Raw genomic sequence first — 24,529 nt, 5'->3', positions numbered from 1 at the left:
CTTCAACAACATACACCTTAGTCAAAGGAAAGTCAATACTCTTTGCCATTACTTCAATTTCTTGTTTAAGCTTTCCCTCAGGCAGAGGTGTGAACTTGTCAAATAAAGGGGCAATATAATCAGCATAGATTGTGACAAGCACCTGAAAAATAAATGTCAGAACAACCTATGAGTATGCTTTTTTTTTTTAGAAATCTGACTTTCCATCATTTTTTAAAATGTTTATTTATTTCTGAGAGAGAGAGACAGAGAGAAAGAGAATGCACAGAGGAGGATGGAGAGAGAGACAAAGAGAGAAGGGGAGACAGAGAATCCTAAGCAGGCTCCGAGCTGTCAGCAGAGCCCCACTGGGGTAAGCCACCTAGGCGGCCCTATGAATACGTTCTTAAAGAAACACTGTCATTTATACAGATTCAATCATATTAAAACAACTACATGATCTACCCTTGAGAACATGGATCTTTTCATTTGTTCTGGTATTCCCAACGCCAAATACTACCAGATAATAAGTGTTCAGTATCTGTTAAATTAAATCAAAGTGAGTAGTCTCTATGTGGTAATAATTGAAAAGTCAAATGGTCCACTCAAAAACTATCTTGGGACTTTCTGCTACTTCATAAGCCCATCATAACTTGGAATTCTGCCTTTCAGAGTAATCACGAGAGACCTGCATTCTTTGCTAAAAATTAATTACTAGAGCTTGATTGTGTGCTATTATTTGGGTGGTCTACTAAAATTAATTACCTGTAGTGTAAAAAATTAATTACCCACAGTGTACACTGAGGTTGAAATGGCACTTCCTTAAGCATTTCTGGAACATTCTGTCTGCTCTTTCCTCTCACTTCATTGGCCATACACAGATATGTGCAAATCCAACTAGCACCTGTTCTTGGAGCTTGATCCCACCAGTGGAAAGTGAAGCAGTGAGCACCATGGCAATTCAGACTAAAATACACCTCATCATCACAGGAGTTGAAGAGCTGATAGATGCTATTTTCTGGGAGCTGTGAACAGACTGTTTTCATTGTGTTGTAGTGTGTGCGTTGTGAAGTAGTTTAGAATATGGTAGAGAGAAGAAGCAAAGATGTGAGGAAGGGAAGATATGGGGTGAGAGGGAAGGGAGGGAGAAGGAAGAGAGGGGAGGGGAGAAAAGGGAGAAGAGAAGTGAGGAGCAAGGGGGAAGGGAACAGAGAAGAAGGGATAAAAAAGCACGAATGGAGGAGGGAAAAAGCAGGGGAAAGAGGGCAGAAAAAAATCAGGCAGGTTTAGGGTTTCTTTTTCTTATCGCTCTTAAATCTAGTCTCCCTTCAAAACATCCATGATGTTTAGGCACTGGAGCTCAGTAAAGAGGGACTGAAAGATCAAACCTAGTCATCCATTCTGGTGACAACTCACAAATGCACAGCCCAAAACTGCCTGACAACTATTAACGGTAACTAATAACCAGCTTCTAGGATCCGAGTCAGCGTAAGGAGAAAAAAAATCTACGGTCAGGGTCAGTTCTCCTATTTCTATACCCAAAAGCAGAAACCAAGGGGGAAATTTAGATGACCACTTATTTATATTTCATTTGCTTCTCAAGAACTGTTTGCATGCTAATGAAGATTAAATCATAGTTATCTTGCCAAGAAAATTTTGTAAAAGAAAATGAAACAACGATTTTACTCACCAGAGAAACAACTAATGTGAACAGCCAGGCATATATAAAAAAATAGTCTCCCCCAATTTTAATAATATAAAGTAGAAGTGAAGACACAGGCAATAAAATGCATTGAGTCACGATAAATTTCTTGACTGCATCTTTCATGAAGAAGCCCAAAGTCTGAAAAAAGAAAAGATCATCACAAGAAAATGAGAAACTGCTTTTAAAGTAAATAATAAGTGAATATAAAGGATACATAATTTTATTTTTAATTTTTTTTAATGTTTATTTATTTTTGAGAAAGAGAGAGTGAGACAGAGCACAAGTCGGGGAGGGGCAGGGAGAGGAAGACACAGAACCTGAAGCAGGCTCCAGGCTCTGAGCTGTCAGTACAGAGCCCAACACGGGGCTCGAACTCACGAGCCATGAGATCATGACCTGAGCCGAAGTCAGATGCTTAACCAACTGAGCCACCCAGGCGTCCCTATTAAAGAAATTTTAACAGTTAAAAGGCAGTGAGTCTATATTATATGACACTAGGTAGTCTAAGACGACAAGTAAATGTCTGGCATTTTACAGTTCAAAAATCAACCCATTTAAATGTTAGCAAAAGGATACTAGACTAGAAGAGTTTATGGCAAGACTTTAACCTATGATCTGCAGTTCCTTTTCCTTCACTGAATTCATGCTCTAAAATAGCAAATTATGCTTCAATTAGTACCAGCAGAGGGGAAAAAAAGCACAAAGAAGTCTTTATATTTACAGGAGAATATTTGAGGGGCGCCTGGGTGGCTCAGTCAGTTGGTCGTCCGACTTCGGCTCAGGTCATGTGTCTCCTTTCTCTCTCCTTTCCCTTTCTCTCCCTTTCTCTCCTCCTCTCCCCTGCTCTCACTCTCTCTCCCTCTCTCTCAAAAATAAATAAACATTAAAAACAATTTTTAATAAAAAAATAAATAAAAGAGAATATTTACATTCTCTAGTTTACCTGTTGATTGAAACCATGCTTTTCTTCTATCACAAAAGTATTATAAAGACTCCATGGCAAACCAGTCAATGCACTGAAAAGCGTAGCCAACAGGAGAAACACCAAGGACTGAGTGATCTAAACACAAGAAGAAAACAGCGGCGGTTTTTATAGTGTAATATTAATTCCTTCTTCAAATGAATGATTAGTGAACAAATCAATAGGAAGTTGCTGAGTACTTACAAGATTTCAAGCTTGATTCTATGGGTTACAAAGTCTGAAACAACATCTGTATCTCAGAGTTTACTTGCCAGAGGAGGCAATAAAACAATGTTTCTTTTATTACATAGGCACTATGTGAAAGTCACCTGAAGCCATATAGACAAAATGGTTAAAAGAACCAAAAAATGAGAGACAGCTACATATGCTGGTAAATTCAAGCAAGGCTTGCAAGGCTTACAAGGCTGAGGAGACTCAGGATGCCACTCTGAAGAGGTAAACTAAAGGGACAGGAGAGACAAGGAAAGGAAGAATTCCTTGCAATTTACAAAAGCACGGAGAGAGAAAAGAGCACCCTGTAAGTGGAAGAGGACAAGATGGCAAGCCTGGTTGGGACAAGGCAGAGAAACTTATACTAGATCATGTCTTTAAAGAGTTTGGCTGAGGGGCGCCTGGGTGGCTCAGTCGGTTGAGCGTCCGACTTCGGCTCAGGTCATCATCTCACAGTTTGTGAGTTTGAGTCCATGTCGGGCTCTGTGTTGACAGCTCAGAGCCTGGAGCCTGCTTCGGATTCTGTGTCTCCCTCTCTCTGCCCCTTCCCCGCTCATGCTGTCTCTCTCTGTCATCTCAAAGATGAATAAATGTCAAAAAAAAAAAAAAAAAGAGTTTGGCTGATTTAGAAAAAGGTATACAGAAAAGGAACATAGGATGAGCTGAATTAAAACCCAAGGTACCTATACATGTAGAAGAAAGCCATCATTTCAAATAAACAATCAGGAAAGAGGGAAGAGAGTTGGCAATTTCCAACAAGAAGTCAGGAGGCAGTGTCCTAGCATCCACCACAGGTCAGGGAGTCTCAGGCTTAGGGCTTTGCCCAGGGAATGGAACTTCTGTAAGAATGGGTAGTCGACTCAAGGAGCTCCAAGGAGACTCTCAAAGATACATTCCCTGTCCCTGTTTGAAGTATGTGCTAACTGCGTATGGTACAGAGCGTCTGTTGAGTGGGTTCAACAAAATTCTTGTTTCCCCTTTCACTGGAAGGAAGGGGTTGTCCCTGAGAAATAGCTTGTCTAACTGGAGCGCACATTCCCCCGTTCCCTTACATCTGAGACTAAATGACTGGTTCACCAGCAAGATGTGAATGCAAAGGATACTACAGAGCCAAGGGAATTAAGAAGAGGATGTACTTTCTCCACCCCCTCATTCCACCTGCCTGTTGGACGCAGAGAACTCTGGGGCACTCAGGAGACGGCACAGCCATAAGATGAAAAGAGACTGGGTCCCTGGCTCCCATGTGGAAGAATGTCACCTGTTGGCCAAAATTACTCACGCGAGGCTATTCTGTGATTGAGAAATAAAGTATTGTGATAAGCTATTGAAATTCTGGAGTGTGCTACAATAACTAGTATTATCCTAACATAGCATGTGTGGACAAGGATTGTACAAACGGAGAAGCAAGCCTAAGACAGAGCCAAAAAATTAACTTCCATGTATAGCTAGCCAAGCAAAAAGTAAGACTCTAAAATATATATGCTAATGAATCACATACCTCATATTCTGGTCCAAAGCCAGCATAGCCACAGAACCGTCCAGAAAGTCTCCAGAGATAAGGAATTCCTCCAAAAAGAAGAATAAGCTATAAAACAAGACATACTTTGGTTAAATTTGAAGACTAGAAATTATCAGATGAGAACATTTCATAAAGAAAAAGGGACAGGGGGCGCCTGGGTAGCTCAGTTGATCATCCTGCTTCGGCTCAGGTCATGATCTTGTGGTCCGTGACTTCAAGCCCTGCATTCTCTGTTGTCAGCCTATCAGTGCAGAACCTGCTTCAGATCCTCTGTCCCCCTCTCTTCCTGCCCCTCCCCCACTCGTACTCTCTCAAAATATAAATAAAACATAAAAAAGAAAAGAAAAAAGGACAAAATAATTATCTCTGAAGAAAAAAGAGACCTATCTTATTTAGGCTAAAATATGCATTTACGTGGATACAAACCAATTGAGATACTAAGTTTAGCCTGGTAAAGTATTTATGCCTGTACATTTTATACGGATAAATTAGGATGGTATGGGAATTATGTCTCTATAAAGTGAAGCTGTAAAATAAATGAATGAATGAATGAATGAATGAATGAATAAATAAATAAATAAATAAATTTGCCAAAAGACCACAACAAAAGTTTTATGGATCAGGGACTAAACTTAGAAAAGGTAAGCAATTTATCCAGAATCTCACGGCTAATGAGTCACATAAATGGGATCTGACCAAGGCTATGTGGCTCCCTAAGTGGCTTTCGCCTAAAAGGAAACAGCCCCCATCCGTCAGGACAAAGTATCAGTATCAGTGTAAGGGGAGAGTTAGGTCCACTTACCAAACTGAGGGACAGAATGGGATATCTGTGCTTTCCCCAGGTAAGGAAAAGGTGAATCTTGAGGTAGGAGTCAGGGTTTCATAGGAGGGGGCCCCCTTCTCAGCACCACCCTTTGTCTTGGGCAGATACAGTGAACAAAGATATTCACCAAATCACCATGACATTGGAATGAGCAAGCTGCTCTTAAAATCTGCAAAGAATGCATGCTTACAAAACACAACCTGCCACAACAGATACTAAGTTTATGGAACTAAAGAGGAATCGGTTTAGTTTTCCTTTCCCTGGAGTCTCAGGAACACAACGATCAATCACACTCCTTGGTTAGAAGCACAATATTTTCATTGGTTCACACACGGTTCATTGTGGTTTTGACAGGTTTTGGCACTATCGTATATTTCATGGGAAGCCTTCCAATCTACTTTCCATTTTTATATATGTATCCATAAATAACATAGTGATTTATATATGCTTTTTGAGACTATATATAAATAACATCATATTGTACTTATTCTACAACTTGCTTTTTACACTCTATATATTTTTAGATCCATCCACAATGATTGGTAAATGCATTTGGTATTATGATCAGCTTGTTCTCTGCAGTGTTTACGCCAAATTACACCCTCATCGGCAGTACTGGAGGGCTCCTGTTCCCTACAATCTCACCCACACTTGGTGCCATCTATCTTTTAGATGTTTCCCTGTATGCTGGGTTGGTTTAATACCATGGACCTCAAATATAGTTTCTGTACAGCAGCAGCAGCAGCAGCATCACCTGGGAATGTGTCAGAAATGCAAATACTCGGGCTCCACCCCAGAACCACTGAATCAGGAACTGGAAGTGGAGCCTGGCAGTCTCCAGGCACAGTCACCAAAGTCTGAAAATCTTGGGTTTAATAAATTGCTGTCTTAAAGGCTCCCTTAACTCTTCGTCCAGCTATCTCATCTAACCCAATCTTGGATGTAAACCCCGTCTTCCCAAAAGATATGCTTTGGCACCACTGTCTGGTATATGCACCGCCTGTTGAACTAATCGAGTTGAGACGGCACTTCTTTCATCCTGTTCTTAATCCTAATAAATAATGCAAAATTAAGGATTTATAAGCCTTCTGGTGAAACGTTAAAACACCTATTATTAAAAGTCCAGCTTTTAAGTACGTATCAAGGGTAGTTTTATTTTTTTTTTAATTTTTTTTTTCAACGTTTATTTATTTTTGGGACAGAGAGAGACAGAGCATGAACGGGGGAGGGGCAGAGAGAGAGGGAGACACAGAATCGGAAACAGGCTCCAGGCTCTGAGCCATCAGCCCAGAGCCTGACGCGGGGCTCGAACTCACGGACTGCGAGATCGTGACCTGGTTGAAGTCGGACGCTTAACCAACTGCGCCACCCAGGCGCCCCAAGGGTGGTTTTAATATGAACTTGAAATGCATCTCGGAATGCTTTTAGAAACTGCTGTCGCAAACCTTGTTTAGTATACTTTGGGAAATGAAATATAAAACACAGTGAACAGTAAAGTTTCCCTCTATTGATAATCTCACTGAGCAGGCTGCAGGGATGTCTTATAACAAGAACTAATGAGCCCAACAAAAACAACTCCAGCACTTTTTTTTTATAATATTTTTTTAACGTTTATTTATTTTTGAAACAGAGAGAGACAGAGGATGAACGGGGGAGGGTCAGAGAGAGAGGGAGACACAGAATCTGAAACAGGCTCCAGGCTCTGAGCTATCAGCACAGAGCCTGATGCGGGGCTTGAACTCACGGACCATGAGATCATGACCTGAGCCGAAGTCAGATGCTTAACCAACTGAGCCACCCAGGCGCCCCACAACTCCATCACTCTTAAACATAAGATCCCACTAGACTCTTGCAAAGCAGGCAAGACATATAGTCATTACCACATTATAGATGAGACACCTAAAATCAGAGGTTAAAGTTACTTGCCCAAAGAAACCCAGTGACGAAGTGACTGCTATGTATCGAGCAGTGTACTAATGGCTTCATTGACATTATCTCATTCATTCAGTCCTTGCTACAAACCATGTGAGATGTGGTATAATATGTATCGGCTTCTCATCACAAAGAGGGGAAAAAACGAGGCTCAAGAAGGCCAAGGTGCTCACTCAGAAACCCACAGAAATTGGAAAAGCAACAATTTCAATGTTGCTACACTGCCCTCCTCGACTGTCCAGCCCTTCCACTTCCTGATCAGGCTCTTCACTGACATTTGTGAGACACCAGGAAAGTCTGTCTCAGAAAGGCTGGACACCTTCTCTCTGGGTGCTCTGTCACATTTGTGTGAACAGTGGCACCTGTAATTGGTCACACAAGGCCTCTGCTTATGTTCCTTCGGATAGAAAAAAAGAGGCAACAAAAAGTTTAAATCAATCTTTGCACTTGTTCTTTGTGACCAAAATATAAAAACTTATTAATTTTAATCAACACAAAATAGGAATTAATGAACCTGTCTTCAAACAGAACAGGATTTCAAAGTAACACAAAATGCTTCCCATCGAACGGTAAATAGAGCTACTAACTCCTCAAGGATAAATTCAGCACATTTATGATGTGGTCCCTAGAGTTTTAAGAATGGTTTCTTCAATGCAATTTTAAAGACTCAGAAGAGCAGAGTTTGAAACCCACTTCTCCCACTTATTATCGTCACTTGGCCGTTAAATGGACAAGCCATTTAATTTCTCTGAGCCTCCACCTTCTCATCCATAAAAAGGGAATAACAATGCCTACCCTTTCTACCTCAAAGCACTGTTGTAACATCAAACAGGCACATTACAAAGCTCTCTTTCTATATGTGTTTTCCCTGTCTCTGTCATCTCTTGGAACAAACTAGACCACCCCCATGCTCACCAACTGTAACAACCAAGCTACTGCCCATCTTTCCTGGAACTGTTTACTAGTGACAACGAAAGAGACTGAAAATGTTTTGCCTGTCTTTTTATAATGGCCCTGTGAGGGGTAAGCCAAAGAACTTCACAGAATCAAACATCAGTGAGGAAAGAGAACGGTGTCTAAATTCACCACCTCTGCTTCCATCTCTCCCTCTGAAGGATGATTTCACAGTTGGACCTTAACAAAAGAAATGCTTCAGATAAACTAATCAAAGCCAAATATAAACCACAATAAAGCCTGGCTTGGTTGGAAAGCATCAAGTTTCGATACTAATCTTCAATACCTCTGTAACTAAACCAGGCTTGGACTTGTAAAAAATATAATTTAAAAAATCAACATTGAGAAGACTAATTACTAGTAATTGCAACATATCCTAAAAGCCAAATGAATTTTGTTTTTCAGATAAGATTTAACTCTTCTCCTTAACTTTTCGCTACTTTGCATCATCCTGAGGAAATAGGAAAGACTTGTAATAATTTGGTTCTAATCACACTAGTCCGTAACTGTCAAGGAAAATTTTGTGACCAGCTGGAAATGTTTTCATCATTTAACAAAGCTCTGAACAGCTGGTTTCTTCTCTTAAACTGAAGAAACAATTATGGTAGCTGACCTCATTTATTTTCTTTTTTTTTAATTTTTTTTTTCAATGTTTATTTATTTTTGGGACAGAGAGAGACAGAGCATGAATGGGGGAGGGGCAGAGAGAGAGGGAGACACAGAATCGGAAACAGCCTCCAGGCTCTGAGCCATCAGCCCAGAGCCTGACGCGGGGCTCGAACTCACGGACTGCGAGATCGTGACCTGGCTGAAGTCGGATGCTTAACCGACTGCGCCACCCAGGCGCCCGTGACCTCATTTATTTTCAATTTAGGAATCTTTCTCTTAGTGGTACTGGAGATTTAAAAGAGGTCTAGAGGAATAGTGATGATAATCACGATCACGATGATAATAATAATAATGGCCAACACTTACAGAGAGCATTGATAATGGATCAGGAACTTTTCGAATCTTCTCACACATATTAACTCATTTAATCCTCTCAACAACACTACAAATGAGGAAATATCACTACACAATTTTAACAGACGAGAAAACTGAGGCACAGAAGTGGTGGCTTGCTTGAGGCCCCAGAGCTGGTATGGTAGAACTGAGATTCAGACTCAAGCCACCTGGGTTCTTAACCTCCGCACCATGTACCTTCAATTGTTCTTGGAGGTGGAAAACCAACAACTGGTGTTTGGGAATGAAGAGAAACCTTACTCATTTTATTTACAAAGCACAGATATACATACATATAGTACAGAAACAGATATACAGTGTATCTGTGGTATTAAAATTTCATGGAGGGGTGATTAAGAAAAAAATGTCTAAGGGCACCTGGGTGGCTCAGTCGGTTAAGCATCCAACTTTGGCTTAGGTCATGATCTCACGGTCTGTGAGTTCGAGCCCCGCATTGGGCTCTGTGCTGACAGCCGAGAACCTGGAGCCTGCTTCGGATTCTGTGTCTCCCTCTCTCTCTGCCCCTCCCCCACTCATGCTCGCTCTCTCTCTCTCTCTCTCTCAAAAATAGATACCTTTTAAAAAAAATTTTTTTAATAAAAGAAAAAAATGTCTAAAAAGATACAGGGCCAGGGGTGATCATGAAGAAAAGACTGAGAAACACTGCTCTACACTACACAGCCTCTCTTCTTTTAGCATGGGGGGAAGACTGGGTCTGTTTTACTAAGTAAAAATGACCCATCACTTGTTTCATTTAAGAAATACGGATTATATGCTTATTTTATGCCAGTCACTAGATGCCAAATGATTACAAGACCTTAAAGTATCCTTTCTTTAAGGGATTATCAGTCTGGAGTGCCTGGGCGGCTCAGTTGGTTGAGCATCTGACTCTTGGTTTCAGCTCAGGTCATGATCTCACAGTTTGTGAGTTTAAGCCCCATGTCAGGCTCCACGCTCCTGATGCGGAGCCTGCTTGGGATCCTCTCCCTTCCTCTCTCTCTCTCAAGATAAAGAAATAAACTTTAAAAAATAAAATAAAATAAAGAACTATCAGTCTCACCATGCGATAAGTACTGACAGGAATAATGAAAGAATGCTGCCTTAACCAGTCTCGAGGGACAGGGGAAGATTCAAATGGTTTCTTTTCTTTTTTTAATAATTTTTCTAAATGTTTATTTTTGAGAGAGAGAGCACGTTGCACACACGTGAGCTGGGGAGGGGCAGAGAGAGAGAGGATCCAAAGTGGGCTCTGTGCTGATAGCAGAGAGCCTGATTTGGGGCTCAAACTCATGAAACGTGAGATCATGACATGAGTGAAGTCAGAGGCTTAACTGACTAAGCCACCCAGGCGCCCCTCAAACTGCTTCTTAGAAGAGATGATGTCTCAGCTGGAACCTAATGGAAGAGTGGGGATTAATCAGCCTCCAGCAAGAGAGTGGACTTGTAGAGGTGAGCACCCCTGATAGATACTAGCATGTGAAAAAACTCAAAGTTACAAGAAACCAAGCTGGACAAAAAAGGAGAAAGAATTTGGGGGAACGCATAAAAAGATGAAGCTGAAGTAAGCAACGGCCAGGTCAAAAGTACCCCCAAAACTCATGCCAAAAAATCTGGACTGCACCCAGAAGGAAACAGTGAGCCAGTGATAGGTTTTATGTAGGAGAACAGCATGATCAGAATTATCCTTCAGGGTTCCTTTGGTTGCAGTGTGAAGGGCAGTAGAAAAGTTAAGACGGAGGCAGGAAGGCCTGTAAAGACTGCTGAATATCTCAGAGGGGCGCCTGGGTGCTTCAGTTGGTTCAACATCCAACTCTTGAATTTTGGCTCAAGTCACGATCTCATGGTTTCGTGGGTTCGAGCCCTGTGTCAGGCCCTGCGCACTGACTTCATGTGCAGAGCCTGCTTGGGATTCTCTCTCTCTCAAAATAAATAGGGGCACCTGGGTGGCTCAGTCTGCTAGGCGTCCGACTCAGGTCATGATCTCACGGTCCATGAGTTCGAGCCCTGCATCAGGCTCTGTGCTGACTGCTTGCTCAGAGCCTGGGGCCTGCTTCAGATTCTGTGTCTCCTTCTTTCTCTGCCCCTGCCCCGCTCATGCTTTGTCTCACTCTGTTTCTCAAAAATAAATAAATGTAAAAAAAAAAAAAAAAAAAAAAAAAAAAAATTTAAATAAATAAACTAAAAAAAAAAAAAAGATCTTAATATCTTATAATAGAAGGTTCTTTTTCACACCTGACCTACGATAGCTATCATATGCCACAGTTTTCAACTCACTAACAATTATGTATGAGCCTCTTTTGCTCCACACCCATTATTACTAGTAACAAAGGTTAAAAAAGCATTCTAGGATGTGTAGATATGGTACCCTCTTTTGTGTCACAAGAATACAAAATGAAAACCAACATTACAGAGTACTAAACATTTCGATAAGTTGTCTCTCCAGAAAGTAATTTACTCACAGTGCCTTCAATCTCTGAATAGAGTCCTGACCAGAAGCTGAAAGTACTTTTATCCAGCTGATACAGTCGGGATTTCTCAAAGGTTTCTGAATCCATGATCTGTCCTAACTCCAGTGGTACATGAGTTGTTGTTTTATATATCCGTCTCTGAAATATTTTGAAGAAAACACTTTGAGACAGTCAAGCCAACGCCTTATTTATTACAATAGTCATTTATGATCAAACACTGAGTAGTTACAGCCTTAACCTGTCACTTAAGCCTACTGAATTTGCTTTACATATACACAAATATTACGTTTGATCAAGTGCATTGACCGCGAAGACAACTGACGCAGCAAAGTAAAAGCAGAACAAGAGACTCGGAGGCTAGCTGACAAGGGAAAATTAAAATCAGGGCTGTCATCACACTTCAGTCTGCACATGTAGTACATCACAAATGGTGATGTACAAAGGGTGATGTACCACTCACTCCAAGAAAAACATACATCCTATATAATATAGAAAACAAACTCATGGAAAGGAGAAGGAAGCCATGCTAGCCGTAAGTATTAACAGATATTGTAGCTAATTACTAAACTTGGTCCTGGAAACTAAATTCAGAGAAATCTGAGGAATGACAAATGGAAACAGATCAGGTCTTCAAGAGAGACAGACTTGGGGCACCTGGGTGCCTCAGTCAGTTGAACATCCAACTCGATTTTGGCTCAGATCATGATTCCAGGGTAGTGGGATCGAGCCCAGGGTGGAGCTCGGCACTGAGCATGGAGCCTGCTTAAGGTTCTCTACCTCTCCCATTTACCCCTCCCCCCTGCTCACACACTCTTATCTCTAAAATTAAAAAAATAAAAGACAAACTTTATCATTATGCCAAATTCGAAATGGTAAATTTCAGACCACGGGACATAATACAGGGCACAGAAACTAAGCAATATAATGGACAGTATCTCCTACAATGGTTTTATGACACATGGCTTCCCTATACGTTGTTGGGCACCTTACCAAACCCTCAATAAAAGGCATTACATTAAAGCACAACTGAGGAGGTGCCTGGATGGCTCAGTCGGTTAAGTATCTGACTTCGGTTCAGATCATGATCTCACAGTTTGGGATCAAGCCCCACATCAGGCTCTGTGCTGACAGTTAAGAGCCTGAGGCCTCTCTCTGCCCCACCCCCAGTCATTCTCTGTCGCTCTCTCAAAAATAAATAAAAAACATTTAAAAAATTAAAGCATAATTGAGTAAAGGAGAAATTCTCAAAAAGCAGTTACTGTAACTGGGCTTATCGTTAAAGTAAGACAGATAGATGTTCAACAAGCCCCTCAATTTAGACACTATATACTGTGTTTACCTTATCCAAAGGATCTTCTTTAGGACCTCAAGATTCTGTACTAATAAAGTTATCCAAAGATATCTATGTCAGAGAACTTAGTGCTATACAGCTTAACACCTCTTTAAAGATCCTGAACTAAGGGGCACCCAGCTGGCTCAGTTGGTAGAGCATGTGACTCTTGATCCTGGGGTCATGAGTTTGAGCCCCACATTGGGCATAGAGATTACTTTTTAAAAAGACAAAAAAAAAAAAAAAAAAAAAAAAAAAAGAAAGAAAAAGAAAAAGACTCAAAAGACTAAAAAATAAGTAAATAAAAAAAGATCCTGGGCTAAAAGAAGAGATCAAGACACAACTCAGCCACTGATGAAAAACTAAAAATTCCAATTTAAAGATTCATGCAGAAAGTAACCCGAGAGAAGAAATGTGTACCGTAGAGGAAGGTAATGCTCAAGAAAGAGTTCTGGCAGTTAAAAAAAAGGTTCTCATAGCCATCAGGTTGATACAATGACAACAGAGAAGAATGTAGATAAAACAAATCAGCAATCAGAGACAATAAAGCAGACAAACCTAAGACCTATCTCATTTAAAAGTTCGCATCTCCAACAGCAGGCCGTTCATTATGATTACCTCCAGGAAACTGTTATTAAGTAACTTTCAGTTTCTATTTTACAGCTCTAATTGTTTAAACAAAAGAACATATTGTTCTTTGGGCAAAACAACATACTGTATACATGTTTGTTTGTTTGTTTGTTTTTTAAGGGAAAAAAGTTCAGGTCCTTAGAAGGATTTGTTAAATCTTTATTTTCAGAAAATGGTGTCCTAATCCCATGGTTGAGCATCACCGGGAAGTTGTGATTGGTAAAAATGTTGCATCTTCCTTTTAAAGGCTCATGGGTCTTTGCCAAAGGTAAAGGAGGTAAGTCTGGGCCTGAGGATCCTAAGAAAGCTGTGGGCCAGGCACGACTCAAGTCAACTCAAGTCGGCCCTGACTTCCCTTTCACCAGGCCCTAACCGGCCTGGGTCCCAGGATCACGTCGCGGAAAACCTCCCAAAGGCACCAGATACCCTCAAGGCCAAGCCCGCCATCGGGCCAAGTTAGGAGGCCCAGTAGGGACCCACAGGGTCGAGGCTGATGCTGGAGCCGCAGCAATCATCCAGGGACTTGCGGGTCGAGACCGACGCTGGCCCGGGCAGGTCAGGTGTCGGGGTCAGGTGGGCCCCGTCTAGGCTCACCTGTCGCTGCGCTAGGAAGGTCTCCCAAAGATACACTGTCCAGGAGAAGAGCAGCACGGCCCCGAAAATACGCTTCTCGGCCGGCATCTCCCACATCGCGTCCAGCGACGCCCACATCCCCATGGCCACCCGGTTCCGCCAGCTCCTTCAGCGTGCACCGGTGCCACACCGACACCAGTCCCCTCAGAGCGTCCCCGCAGTGCCACAGCGATATCCGTCCCTTCCGAGCGCCCCTACACCGACACCCGCCTCCATCCTACCCCTCGGCGCAGCCGGCAGTGTTACACCAACACTCTTCCCCACGGAGACGCCCCCGGTTCCTCCTACTTTCTGCCGGAAAAGGACAATCCCGCCTTCCCCACTTCCGGCCCAAGGCGGGCCGAAGTCCACACGCCGAGTTCCGGCTTGCGTCCGCTGCGGCTCGGCCGCCCGGTCAGATCGCTCGTAGCTGCGTTGCACCAACATTCTTCCCCCTCCCTCCCTCCCACGCCGGCCTCTTGCCGAGGGTTCCGGCCTCCCTCCTGGGCCAGGCAACGCAGCAGAGCTGTCGCTTTCACCCGAGGGGGAGGTGGCGTCGTTCGGTGCCAGGCTTGCCCTGGCAGGGCTGCGGCCTGCGCGGGACCTTCCCGGCCAACGCAAGCCCACTGGTGGTCGGGACTGAGCTGGGGCTGACGCAGAGGGGGCCGCCACTCCGCCGTGAGGAAGCGGGGAAGAGCCGGAGAGGGGCCGACTTCGCAGGCTCTGGAAACCGTGCTTCTGACCTGGCGCAGATCAAACAGTGGCTTGGCGTGCCCGGGACACCTTAGGGCTGAAAGGGAGAGCGGAGAGCGAGACTAGGTATTCTTAGTGCGGGATTTGGGCCCATATTGGGGTGTTCCGAGTGCAGACCTGTTAGACAGTGGGCGGTAGTGATGAGATTTGGGTTTAAAGATGTCGCCTCTGCCACCCCACGTGAAGGCGGGGTGGCATCTTGCCTAAGAGTGTCCTGGAACAAAACAAGGAAGGCGTGGGTTAAAACACCTGAACTAAAAGAGCCTTACTTTCCTTAGGGACCAACCCCTGTCAAAGCTCAGTGCCATGTTTATCTTGGGATTGAGAAGTGACATGTGGTCACGGGGACGCCTGTTAACACATTTATTTGACTTGAAAAGGGAAATTTTTTTCTCCCCAAAGAGAAGCCTAATTTGGTTAGTTGGTTTGTCAAAGAGACTGGCGTTGCTAATTTGCATAATTATTATTTACAATAAGTTGAGCTAAATCTGCAGCTGCAACTAAAATATATTTAAATTACAGTAATATTGTAATGCTAAAGATGTGTTGAAATTAACAATATCTCGAATTTCCCAACTCTTCCTAAATGCCTCGAAGAGAAAAGTAATCAGTATAATTAAAAATCACTTGAGAAAGTGAAGGACTCTAATGACTGGATAACAAGTTCTTTTGTTAGATTGTTTCCGGGTTTTTGCTTGGTTCGCTTTGCTTTTAACAGAAATAGTAGTAGGTCTATTTGAACCGCCCACTGAGGAAGGAGCACTCTGACTTTTGGCGTATCACTCAGAGGAAAACCAAAGAATTGATCAACAATTCTGTAACAGAATTACCAGCATTCCCTCGTGAGTCATATTTCTTGGCACTATATCTATGAAAACAAAAAAGAAAATTGAAGCAAAACCCTGTTAATCTAGCAGTAAGAAACAGTCATTTAGATACATGAATTAATTTCTGGGGAATCCCCATCTATCTCAGGGAGAGATGTGTTTCCAGTAGAATTTTACCTTTTATATTTATGTACTATCAAAATTTATAATCATATCATTTTGAGCAGCTGTGTATTAAAGATAATTGTAATATTACTCAGCTCAGAATAACTCAAATACATAAAGCCATACAATTACAAGGAAAAAATGTTTTTAATTTCCCTTGATACATATTTTTATCACGAATAAGTGATCAGTAAAAGGTTTTTGAAATGTAAAAATTATTGTCTTTGGATAACATTTTATGGAGTAAATATAATTTAGAGATGAAAGAACAATATAGAATTACCAAATATTAAAGAGCTCATGTGTAATTTTAAATGGATGATGGTGGTCACTAAATTGTAATGTAGAGTCTGTTGGATACATTATAAAAAGTGATTTGACAGTGCTATCTTAAATTGTCATTATTTACAGTTTGCCAGAGTTTACATTCATTGCAACTATTTAAATTTGTGATCGGGGGTCCCTGGGTGGCTCAGTCGGTTGGGCATCCCTTTGGCTCAGGTCATGATCTCGTGGTCTGTGAGTTCAAGCCCCACGTCAAGGCTCTGCACTGACAGCTCAGAGCCTGGAGCCTACTTCAGGTTCTGTCTCCCTCTCTCTCTACCCCTCCCCCACTCACACTCTGTCTCTCTCTCAAAAAAAAAATAAAAACATTTAAAAAATTAATACATTTGTGATGAAAACTTAAGCTATCAACTTAAAAATATGAGGGGATAAACACTTTTTCAAAATTCCCTGTCCCTTGGGCTATGATTGCCATGCCCTCTTTGTTTGTCTTGCCTTCACCTGTCTGGGTTCATCTAGCTCCATCCTGCTACAGTTTGTCCAAAAGCCTCACGGAAACTCCCGCCAACCAAATGCTGTGACTAAAGCGAGCACAGGTTTAGAATTAGGCTGCTTGATTGCCAGCCACGGTTGCACCACATATTAGCAAGTTACTTAACCTCTCTGTGCATTGGTTGCTCATCAGTGAAATGAGAATAATAGTACTTACCGCCTCCTATTGTGAAGATCAAATGAGAAAAATCATGTAAAGCTTTCAGCAATGTATACGGCTCTGAACAAATGCCTTATAAAGACTAGCTACTCGGGCACCTGGGTCCCTGGGTCGTTCCGTCAGTTACGTGTCTGACTCTTGATCCCAGCTCAGGTCTTGATCTCAGGATCATGAGTTCAAGCCCCACGTTGGGCTCTGCACTTGGCATGAAACCTACTTTAAAAAAAAAAACACAAAAAAACAAAGCAGGGGCACCTGGATGGCTCAGTCAGTTAAGCGTCCGACTCTTGATTTTGGCTCAGGTCATGATCTCACGGTTTGTGGGATCAAGTCCTGCATCTGGCTCCGTGCTGACAGTATGGAGCCTGCCTTGGATTCTTTCTCTCTGCCCCTCCCCAACTTGTTCCCTCTCTCTCAAAACAAAACAAACAAAAAAGACTACCTACAGGCTCCCCCAGCTCGAGAGAACTGCATCACAGTGTTATCTGTCACCATGTATCTGAAGAAATGGAGGAACAGGAAGCTGGTAAGAGGTTGCTAAAAGTCAAGACTGGAATTCGCTCATTCATTCAATGAATATTGAATATCTGCTAAGTATTAGGCATTGTTTTGAGTGCCTGGGATATAACAGTGAACTAGACAAAACCCCTTTCTCTACTGAAGCTTACGTTCTTAGTAGGCTGGGGTAGATAGAGGGGAAGACAGATTATAAGCAAATGCATGACAGTAGAAGTGGAGGAGGTGATAGGTACTGTGAAGAAAAAGCAGGAAAAGGGGGCTATACTATGTTGGCATGAGATTGACAGTTGAGCATACACCCAAAGAAAGAAAGAAAAGAAGCCACATAGATATCTGGGGAAAGTGCAGAGACCCTAAGGTCAGATAATGCTTAGTATGTGAGGAATAAGAGGGTGTGGAAAGAGGAGAGAGTAAGAAGGAGGGTGAGGCAGATCATGTCATCAAGCACAGTCCTTTAGACAAGAACTTGACTTCTACTCAGGGTGAACTAAGAAGCCATTGGAAGGTTTTAAGCAGAGGAGTAATGTATCTTTGCCCTCTGTGTGGAGAATAAATTGAATGGGGACACAGATGGAAGCAGGGAGTCCAGTTAGAAGGCCATTTTGAGAATCCAGGTGAGAAATGATGGGGGCTTTGACTAGGATGGTAGCAGTAAAGGGAGAAGTGAATTATGGAAAGTGAATTCTTTCCTACCCTGTGCTGAGAGATAGTGTTTGTAAATAGAAGGGTTGGTGTGTGTGAAGACTGAAACGGGAGCCTCCCAACAGGCTGTCGTCAGGGTTTTCCCAAAGGAGGCAGACTGAATGTGGAGGGGAAGGATTCTCCTCCCTATGGAGTGGTGGAGGATAGTTGGTCTAGCCCAACTGACCTGAACGACAAAGTAGCTCTCAAGCCCTTTCCCCATTTTGCCTTGATTTTCTGCTCGACACACATCCAAGTTTCCTTAATTGATGCCCTGGACATAAGTACTCTGGTCTCAAGAATGACCCACTCCCCACACTGGGAACGAACACTTGGTATCAGTCTCTTGTGACTGTGGTGTGACCCACACACCGTTTCTGGAGAGCTGAGAGCCAGAAACAAGGTGACTCCATCAGTTTCTACCACACCGTGCATCCTCATACAAGCAGCAAGCCTGTTTTATCTTTTACATCTAGATCATTCTATTCTGTCTCCCATACGGACTACCAAATCTATGTCACTCTCCTGTCTAAGAACCTACAATGACCCATTTCCAACAATATGGTATGACCTTTAAGGCCCTTCATTACATGACATCAGCCTACTCTTCTGGGCTCTTCTTCTGACACTTTCTTTGAAATACCCCAGAAAAGTAACTGAAACAAGATGACTAGAACATGTAGGAAGACACTTAAATGTGGACTGTGCAAAAATGGAGATAATGACTTCAATTAAAAAACAAAATTTTTTTTAAAGCAGTCTCCTATCCAACCTGGGGCTCAAACTCAGGACCCCGATATCAAGAGTCACATTCTCCACTGACAGAGTCAGCCAGGTGCCTTGAGACTTTGACTTTATTTAAAAGATTGCATGGAACTCTTTAAGCAGCATAGTGAACTAACTCCTCGCCTGCACTAACAGATAATGCATACTTGGTAACTTCCATCTGTTCTGTTCACCACATCATGATTTTTTTTTAATGTTTATTTATTTTTGAGACAGAGCATGAACGGGGGAGGGTCAGAGAGAGAGGGAGACACAGAATCTGAAACAGACTCCAGGCTCTGAGCTGTCAGCACAGAGCCTGACGCGGGGCTCGAACTCACAGACCGCGAGATCATGACCTGAGCCGAAGTCGGACGCCCAACTGACTGAGCCACCCGGGCGCCCCCACCACATCATGAGTTAAAAAAAAAAAAGTAATGTTTACTTATTTTGAGAGAGAGAGAGAGAGAGGGAGACAGAGAGAGTGTATGAGCAGGGGAGGGGCAGGAAGAGAGGGAGACACAGGATCTGAAGCAAGCTCTAGGCTCTGAGCTGTCAGCATGCACTGACATGAACTCACGAACCATGAGATCATGACCTGAGCCGAAGTTGGATGATTCACCGATTGAGCCACCCAGGCGCCCCACCACATCATCAATTAAAGCTGATCTGAGGATGAAGTTAGTGTGTCTTACCCTGAAGCCCAAATCCTTCATTGTAGCTTAGAAAATAGCCAGTGCTTTAGCCATCCTGAAACTCTCCTTCTCCAGCCAAGCCACCCTCTTTTTATATGGCTCTGTGGTGATTCACCAGCAGAAATACCTTCCATTTCATTGTCTGCCTATGTAACCCTTTATGGGACTACTCAGATGTCACTTCTGCAAAGCCTTTCCTGGCCCTACCTTGTATTTACTAACCTGTTTTTACACTGAGTACACTATGCCGTGAGGTCTCATCTTACAGAGGTTGCATTTTAATGCCAGTGCCCTGGAAAAAACTTATGATCAAAATTACCCTTGGAAATCCCTTAGGAAGATGCCAGCTTGGGAGATTGTTATATCGTATCCTGTTGAACAGCACAGCCAGTTTTTCTCCAGGATGGCCATAAATCACTGTTGCTTTCTTTGCCCAAGTATTTCATTTGGGTGGCAGAGAGTTGCAAAGTATTTCAATGACTGTAATCACATTTACTGTGGCAAAAATGCACACACTATAAGGCTTGGGGAATCTGAGACCCACCCACTGAGGGGATGATTTACTACCATCCCTCCCTCCGTGGGCCCTCCTTCCTATGGCGGGGGGGGGGGGGGCACACCCATCAAGTGAAATGGCAGGTAGGTGCCTCCTTCCCTCCCTGCCTAGCTGGGATTCACATAGGAGAATTCAGCTAAGTTCAAGTTGGTATAACCCCACTGTATCACATATAACTCCTTGTTCTGAAATTAACTGCCCAACCAGCCAAACTGGGTGCTCCTGAAGCACTCAGGACAGATTCCCAAGGGTTATAATGCTTAGCCCAGATTAAGTATCAATAAAAGTTGGATAAAATTATAGTGTCCTTTATGTCCACCCCACCCTTGTCCATCTCTGAGTAATTAATGAACACAGATTCCCAGGCCACATTATTTACCTTTAGACCAAAGACCAGCACAAGAGCCAGCCTACCTCTACAGGACAGTCCACACCATTGCCCTTCAACAGCACTTTCTTGCTATTTTTATCGTATCCAATCCAACCTCTTCAGCGTGGAACCCAAGGTTGCATCCCTGACCCACTTTCCCTTCTTTTCCCATCCCACATATTCCGGTTTGGTCATCCTTGTCACAATATGCCTGTTTATGGTCTCCAGCCTACCAAGTGACATCAGTATCTCAGAGACATTTTTAACGATGACTATATCCCACATTACCCCACCGCACACGTCAGTAGAAGCTGGGCCCTAGTGAATAGAGAGCCCGTCCTTGCAGGGTAATTTCAATATAGTTCTCTATCTTTATTGATACACCACCACACACATGAGGGAAAAAACAGTGCTTTTCTGGAAGAGATTGGAGTCCGTCACATTTCAGATGTGGAAGTAAATCCTGATGCAGGCAAGGGACTCTGGCAGTCAGAGCAGCTGCAGTAGGGCTCAGAGGAGCAATCCCTCTTCGTGGCAGGTTTGTGGGAAATGATCATCCCCTCCAGGTCCTTCACTTTGTTTTCCACCGTCTGAAGTTTTTTCAAAATTCTCTCTTGCAGACCCAAGGACAGGAAGAAGTTATTGTCTTGACCCGGGAGAGCGTTCCCTTCTGGGTTGACCAGCAAAGCCTGAAAAAAATCTGCGCTCTTCTTGTAAAGTTTGTAGAGTGTGATGATAAACAACAATATTTTCTAAAATAAAACAACAGAAGTTGAACGTTACTTGTTTATTCGCACGAATGCCTCAGTTTACTAACAAAATCAAAACAAAAACCTAACAGTAACAATAAACAGCGCCAAGGCTTCTGTTTAACAAAACACCTTCACATCTTTTTTGTCTTTTGATCTTTACCACAAAACACAGTGATACGCAGGTCAGGGATTATTATTTGCATTTAATTAGTGAAGATGATAATAATAGATATCATTTACTAAAAATTTGTCACAGGCAGGGATCTGTGCTAGGAGGGCGTTTTGCCTATGCATGACCTGTTTATGTAGAAAAAAACCAGAACTGGGTAGCCATTTAAATACCTTCCAATTTGGACCCTGCCATTGTCCAAGGTCGTATACTTGGGAATGGTAGAGCCAGGACTGAAACCCAGGAATTCTGACTTCCGTGTAGGTTCCCTCAGGACACAGTGGTCTGGAAAACTAGGTTTCCTGGTCCTGGGGGAAAATTTTTTTTTTTTTCAATTTAGCCTACCTTACCTTTTTTTTTTTAAATTTTTTTTAACGTTTATTTATTTTTGAGACAGAGAGAGACAGAGCATGAATGGGGGAGGGTCAGAGACAGGGAGACACAGAATCTGAAACAGGCTCCAGGCTCTGAGCTGTCAGCACAGAGCCCGACGCGGGGCTCGAACCCACGGACCACGAGGTCATGACCTGAGCCGATGTTGGCCGCTTAACTGGCTGAGCCACCCAGGTGCCCCTGGGGGAAAATTTTTAATGATCTAGGATAGATTCCTGTCAGGATAAAAAAACAAACAAACAACCAATCATCTTTCTTCCTTGTTATGATAACTGGCCCTGTTTATTGAGTACTTAGTGCGTGCTGAGCTTTACATACACAATATCTCCTTTAACCCTCACTACAACTCTTAAGAGAGGCACTGTTAGCAAACCCATCCTACAGATAAAGGAAAGTGGGGTTTTGGAGGCTGGTTGCTGTCAGTCAACACGGCAAGCGACAGAACCAAGGTTTGAGCCCCCGCGGTCCGACTCCAAAGCCCTTGCTGTTAACCACTTGTTATACTACCTCTTTTTCTTGGCTGAGGTGTCCAGAGGGCTGCGGGTTCATCTAATTGAGCTGAACATTAACCAGACAAGAGCAGAACCCAGAATTATAGAAAACAGTTTGGGTTTTTGGCCTTATATTCTTCTATTAGCTAACTGAAGTGCATGTATACACACATATCCCTATTGGGGATTTACGTTAGTTAGATTACATTAAATGAGCTTTTGGAGATTTGAATTTGGCATCCTAAACGTTGGGTTCAAATCTCAGATTTGCCAGTTTTTACAGTCTATGTCAACTTGGTTCAGTGATAACCAAGTTCGCTTGCCTACAAAATGGAGGTGATAATGAAAATGAAACCTCTATATGAAAACAACCTCTATCCACTTCATGTTATTGTTGGGATTCTAAAAACATTTTGACTAGGGGCTTCTGGGTGGCTCAGTCAGTTAAGTGTCTGACTCTTGGCTGTGGCTCAAGTCATGATCTCACGGTTTGTGGGTTCTGCTTGGGATCCTCTCTCCTTCTCTCTCTGCCCCTCCCCCGAGCACACTTTCGCACACACATTCTCTCTCTCATATAAACTTAAAAAAAACTGGGGGGATCCTGGCTGGCTCAGTTGGTTAAGTGTCAGACTCCTGATTTCAGTTCAGGTCATGATCTCATGGTTTATGGGCTAGAGTCCCCCATTGGGCTCTGCTGACAAGCAGAGTCTGCTTAGGATTCTCTCTCTCCCTCTCTCTCTGCCCCTCCCCTGCTCTCTCTCTCAGAAACAAATAAACATTAAAAACAAAAGAAAGCATTTTGACTACATTGTAAATATAGCTATTATTGCTGGTGATAAAACTATGAAGTTATTATTATTGGTGGTTAGAAGTATGTAAAATCCTCAATGTTTCTTACAATCCCAGCCAATTATGCTCCTATTCCCCAGAAGAATCCCTGTTTATTGAGTCTGATATTGTTGGTTTTTTTTTTCAACGTTTTATTTATTTATTTATTTATTTATTTATTTATTTATTTGTGTGTGTGTGTGTGTGTGTGTGTGTGTGTGTGTGTGTGAGAGAGAGAGAGAGAGAGAGAGAGAGAGAGAGAGAGAGAGTGAGCATGAGAAGGCGGGGGTGGGGGGCAGAGAGAGAGGGAGACAGGATCTGAAGCAGGCTCTGCTCTCAGCGGAGAGCCTGACGTGAGGCTCAGACTCATGAAAGCAAGATCATGACCCGAGCTGATGTCAGATGCTTAACTGACTGAGCCAGCCAGGTGCCCAAGCCTGATATTGTGAAAACAAAGAAATAATGAAAATATCGGTGCCTAATGAATATACATGCCTTGACATCAGGTACAGAGCAATGTCACAGTAAGAACGCAAAGCCAAACCCAAGATCCCAATTATCCTTGCAATGCCTATTCTATGAAAAGGTGCCCCTAATGGTGTCAGGCACATAGTAAAAACTCAAAGATGAATATGTGATCAAATAAGTTTGAGGTTAAGCTGCCTTCTCAGTTTATAAGCTTGTTTCATCTGTTTTATTCTAAAACAGGCCAAAAACCACTGTGAGAGAGAGAGCGTTTTATGCTCGAAACATAACTGGCAAAAGTTTTTAAGGATAACCTAGTTTCAACCAATTTCAGAGATTAGGGTTCATCCTTTCCTCATCTGCACGGTCTTAAAATACGGGTATAGCAGCAATGCGGGAGAGAACTAACCAAGTTTCAATTTCTAACTATTTAAATTCCTCTGGAACAAAAGAGTATGACCTGAATTGACCGAACACTTCGTTTCCATAAGATATATACTCCTACTCCCAACAAAAGCAAAAAAGAAATCCCCAGGATAACTTGCACAATTGGAGCAAGGGTATCTAGTACTCCAAAATTTGTTTGCTGAGGTGGACTAGTCTCTCCCAGAAGAGTTGCTTGTAGCCACTTCCATATTGAGCTCAGAGAGAGATATTCTACGAGGTTGTCCCAGACAGAAGATGAGGACAAAGATGTTGACATTTTAGTAAGACAACAGCTCCTGGAACTACATGTGCAGAGGCTTCAGGAACCTAGATATGGGCTAGGGAGCGTGGCCTTGGAGCCGAGGTGTTCTGGAGCCATTGTGAACTGTACATTGTGATGTCACTGTTTCAAAGGTCAGCTTGCTTCCCACTCACCCGGTGAACTTTCTCACTCAGAACCAACCAGCTACTGGCCTGGATTTTCAGTTCAGTCATACTGCTTTCTCTGATCTTTGGCAAGTTCTAGCTCTA

At 42.7% G+C, this 24,529-nt stretch overlaps 2 protein-coding genes across 6 annotated transcripts in view; both read right to left on the bottom strand.

Moving 5' to 3' along the window:
* ZMPSTE24 (zinc metallopeptidase STE24) overlaps positions 1 to 14,558 on the bottom strand; it is a 41,950-nt gene extending 27,392 nt beyond the window's left edge. Inside the window, exons 1-6 of one of the 5 annotated variants that reach the window (XM_043578723.1) lie at positions 14,129 to 14,558; positions 11,566 to 11,712; positions 4,375 to 4,461; positions 2,628 to 2,744; positions 1,670 to 1,822; positions 1 to 142 (exon numbers count right to left, since the gene is read on the bottom strand). In XM_043578723.1, the coding sequence (XP_043434658.1) occupies positions 1 to 142; positions 1,670 to 1,822; positions 2,628 to 2,744; positions 4,375 to 4,461; positions 11,566 to 11,712; positions 14,129 to 14,251 (769 nt within the window). In that variant the 5' untranslated portion in view covers positions 14,252 to 14,558. The remainder of the gene's footprint in view (positions 143 to 1,669; positions 1,823 to 2,627; positions 2,745 to 4,374; positions 4,462 to 11,565; positions 11,713 to 14,128) is intronic. The other 4 variants (XM_043578727.1, XM_043578726.1, XM_043578724.1 and 1 more) reach the window with 4 other exon arrangements.
* Positions 14,559 to 20,822: 6,264 nt separating this feature from the next.
* TMCO2 (transmembrane and coiled-coil domains 2) lies at positions 20,823 to 24,377 on the bottom strand. Its single transcript, XM_043578720.1, has 2 exons — positions 24,033 to 24,377; positions 20,823 to 21,226 (listed from the first exon to the last, which is right to left on the bottom strand). The coding sequence occupies exons 1-2, from the start codon at positions 24,273 to 24,275 to the stop codon at positions 20,912 to 20,914; spliced, it is 558 nt and encodes a 185-aa protein (XP_043434655.1). The 5' UTR covers positions 24,276 to 24,377; the 3' UTR covers positions 20,823 to 20,911.
* Between the last annotated feature and the right edge of the window lie 152 nt (positions 24,378 to 24,529).

This window comes from Prionailurus bengalensis, chromosome C1 (assembly GCF_016509475.1).
Source record: "Prionailurus bengalensis isolate Pbe53 chromosome C1, Fcat_Pben_1.1_paternal_pri, whole genome shotgun sequence".
Taxonomy (NCBI): domain Eukaryota; kingdom Metazoa; phylum Chordata; class Mammalia; order Carnivora; family Felidae; genus Prionailurus; species Prionailurus bengalensis.
This window is presented reverse-complemented; position numbering and strand designations above follow the sequence as displayed.

Excerpts from the sequence above, each read along its gene's own strand:
- TMCO2 (XM_043578720.1), bottom strand. The coding sequence starts at position 24,275 with ATGTCAACATCTTTGTCCTCATCTTCTGTCTGGGACAACCTCGTAGAA. Across the intron at positions 21,227-24,032 it reads GAAGTGTTCGGTCAATTCAG|AAAATATTGTTGTTTATCAT; the intron begins GTCATACTCTTT and ends GTTTTATTTTAG.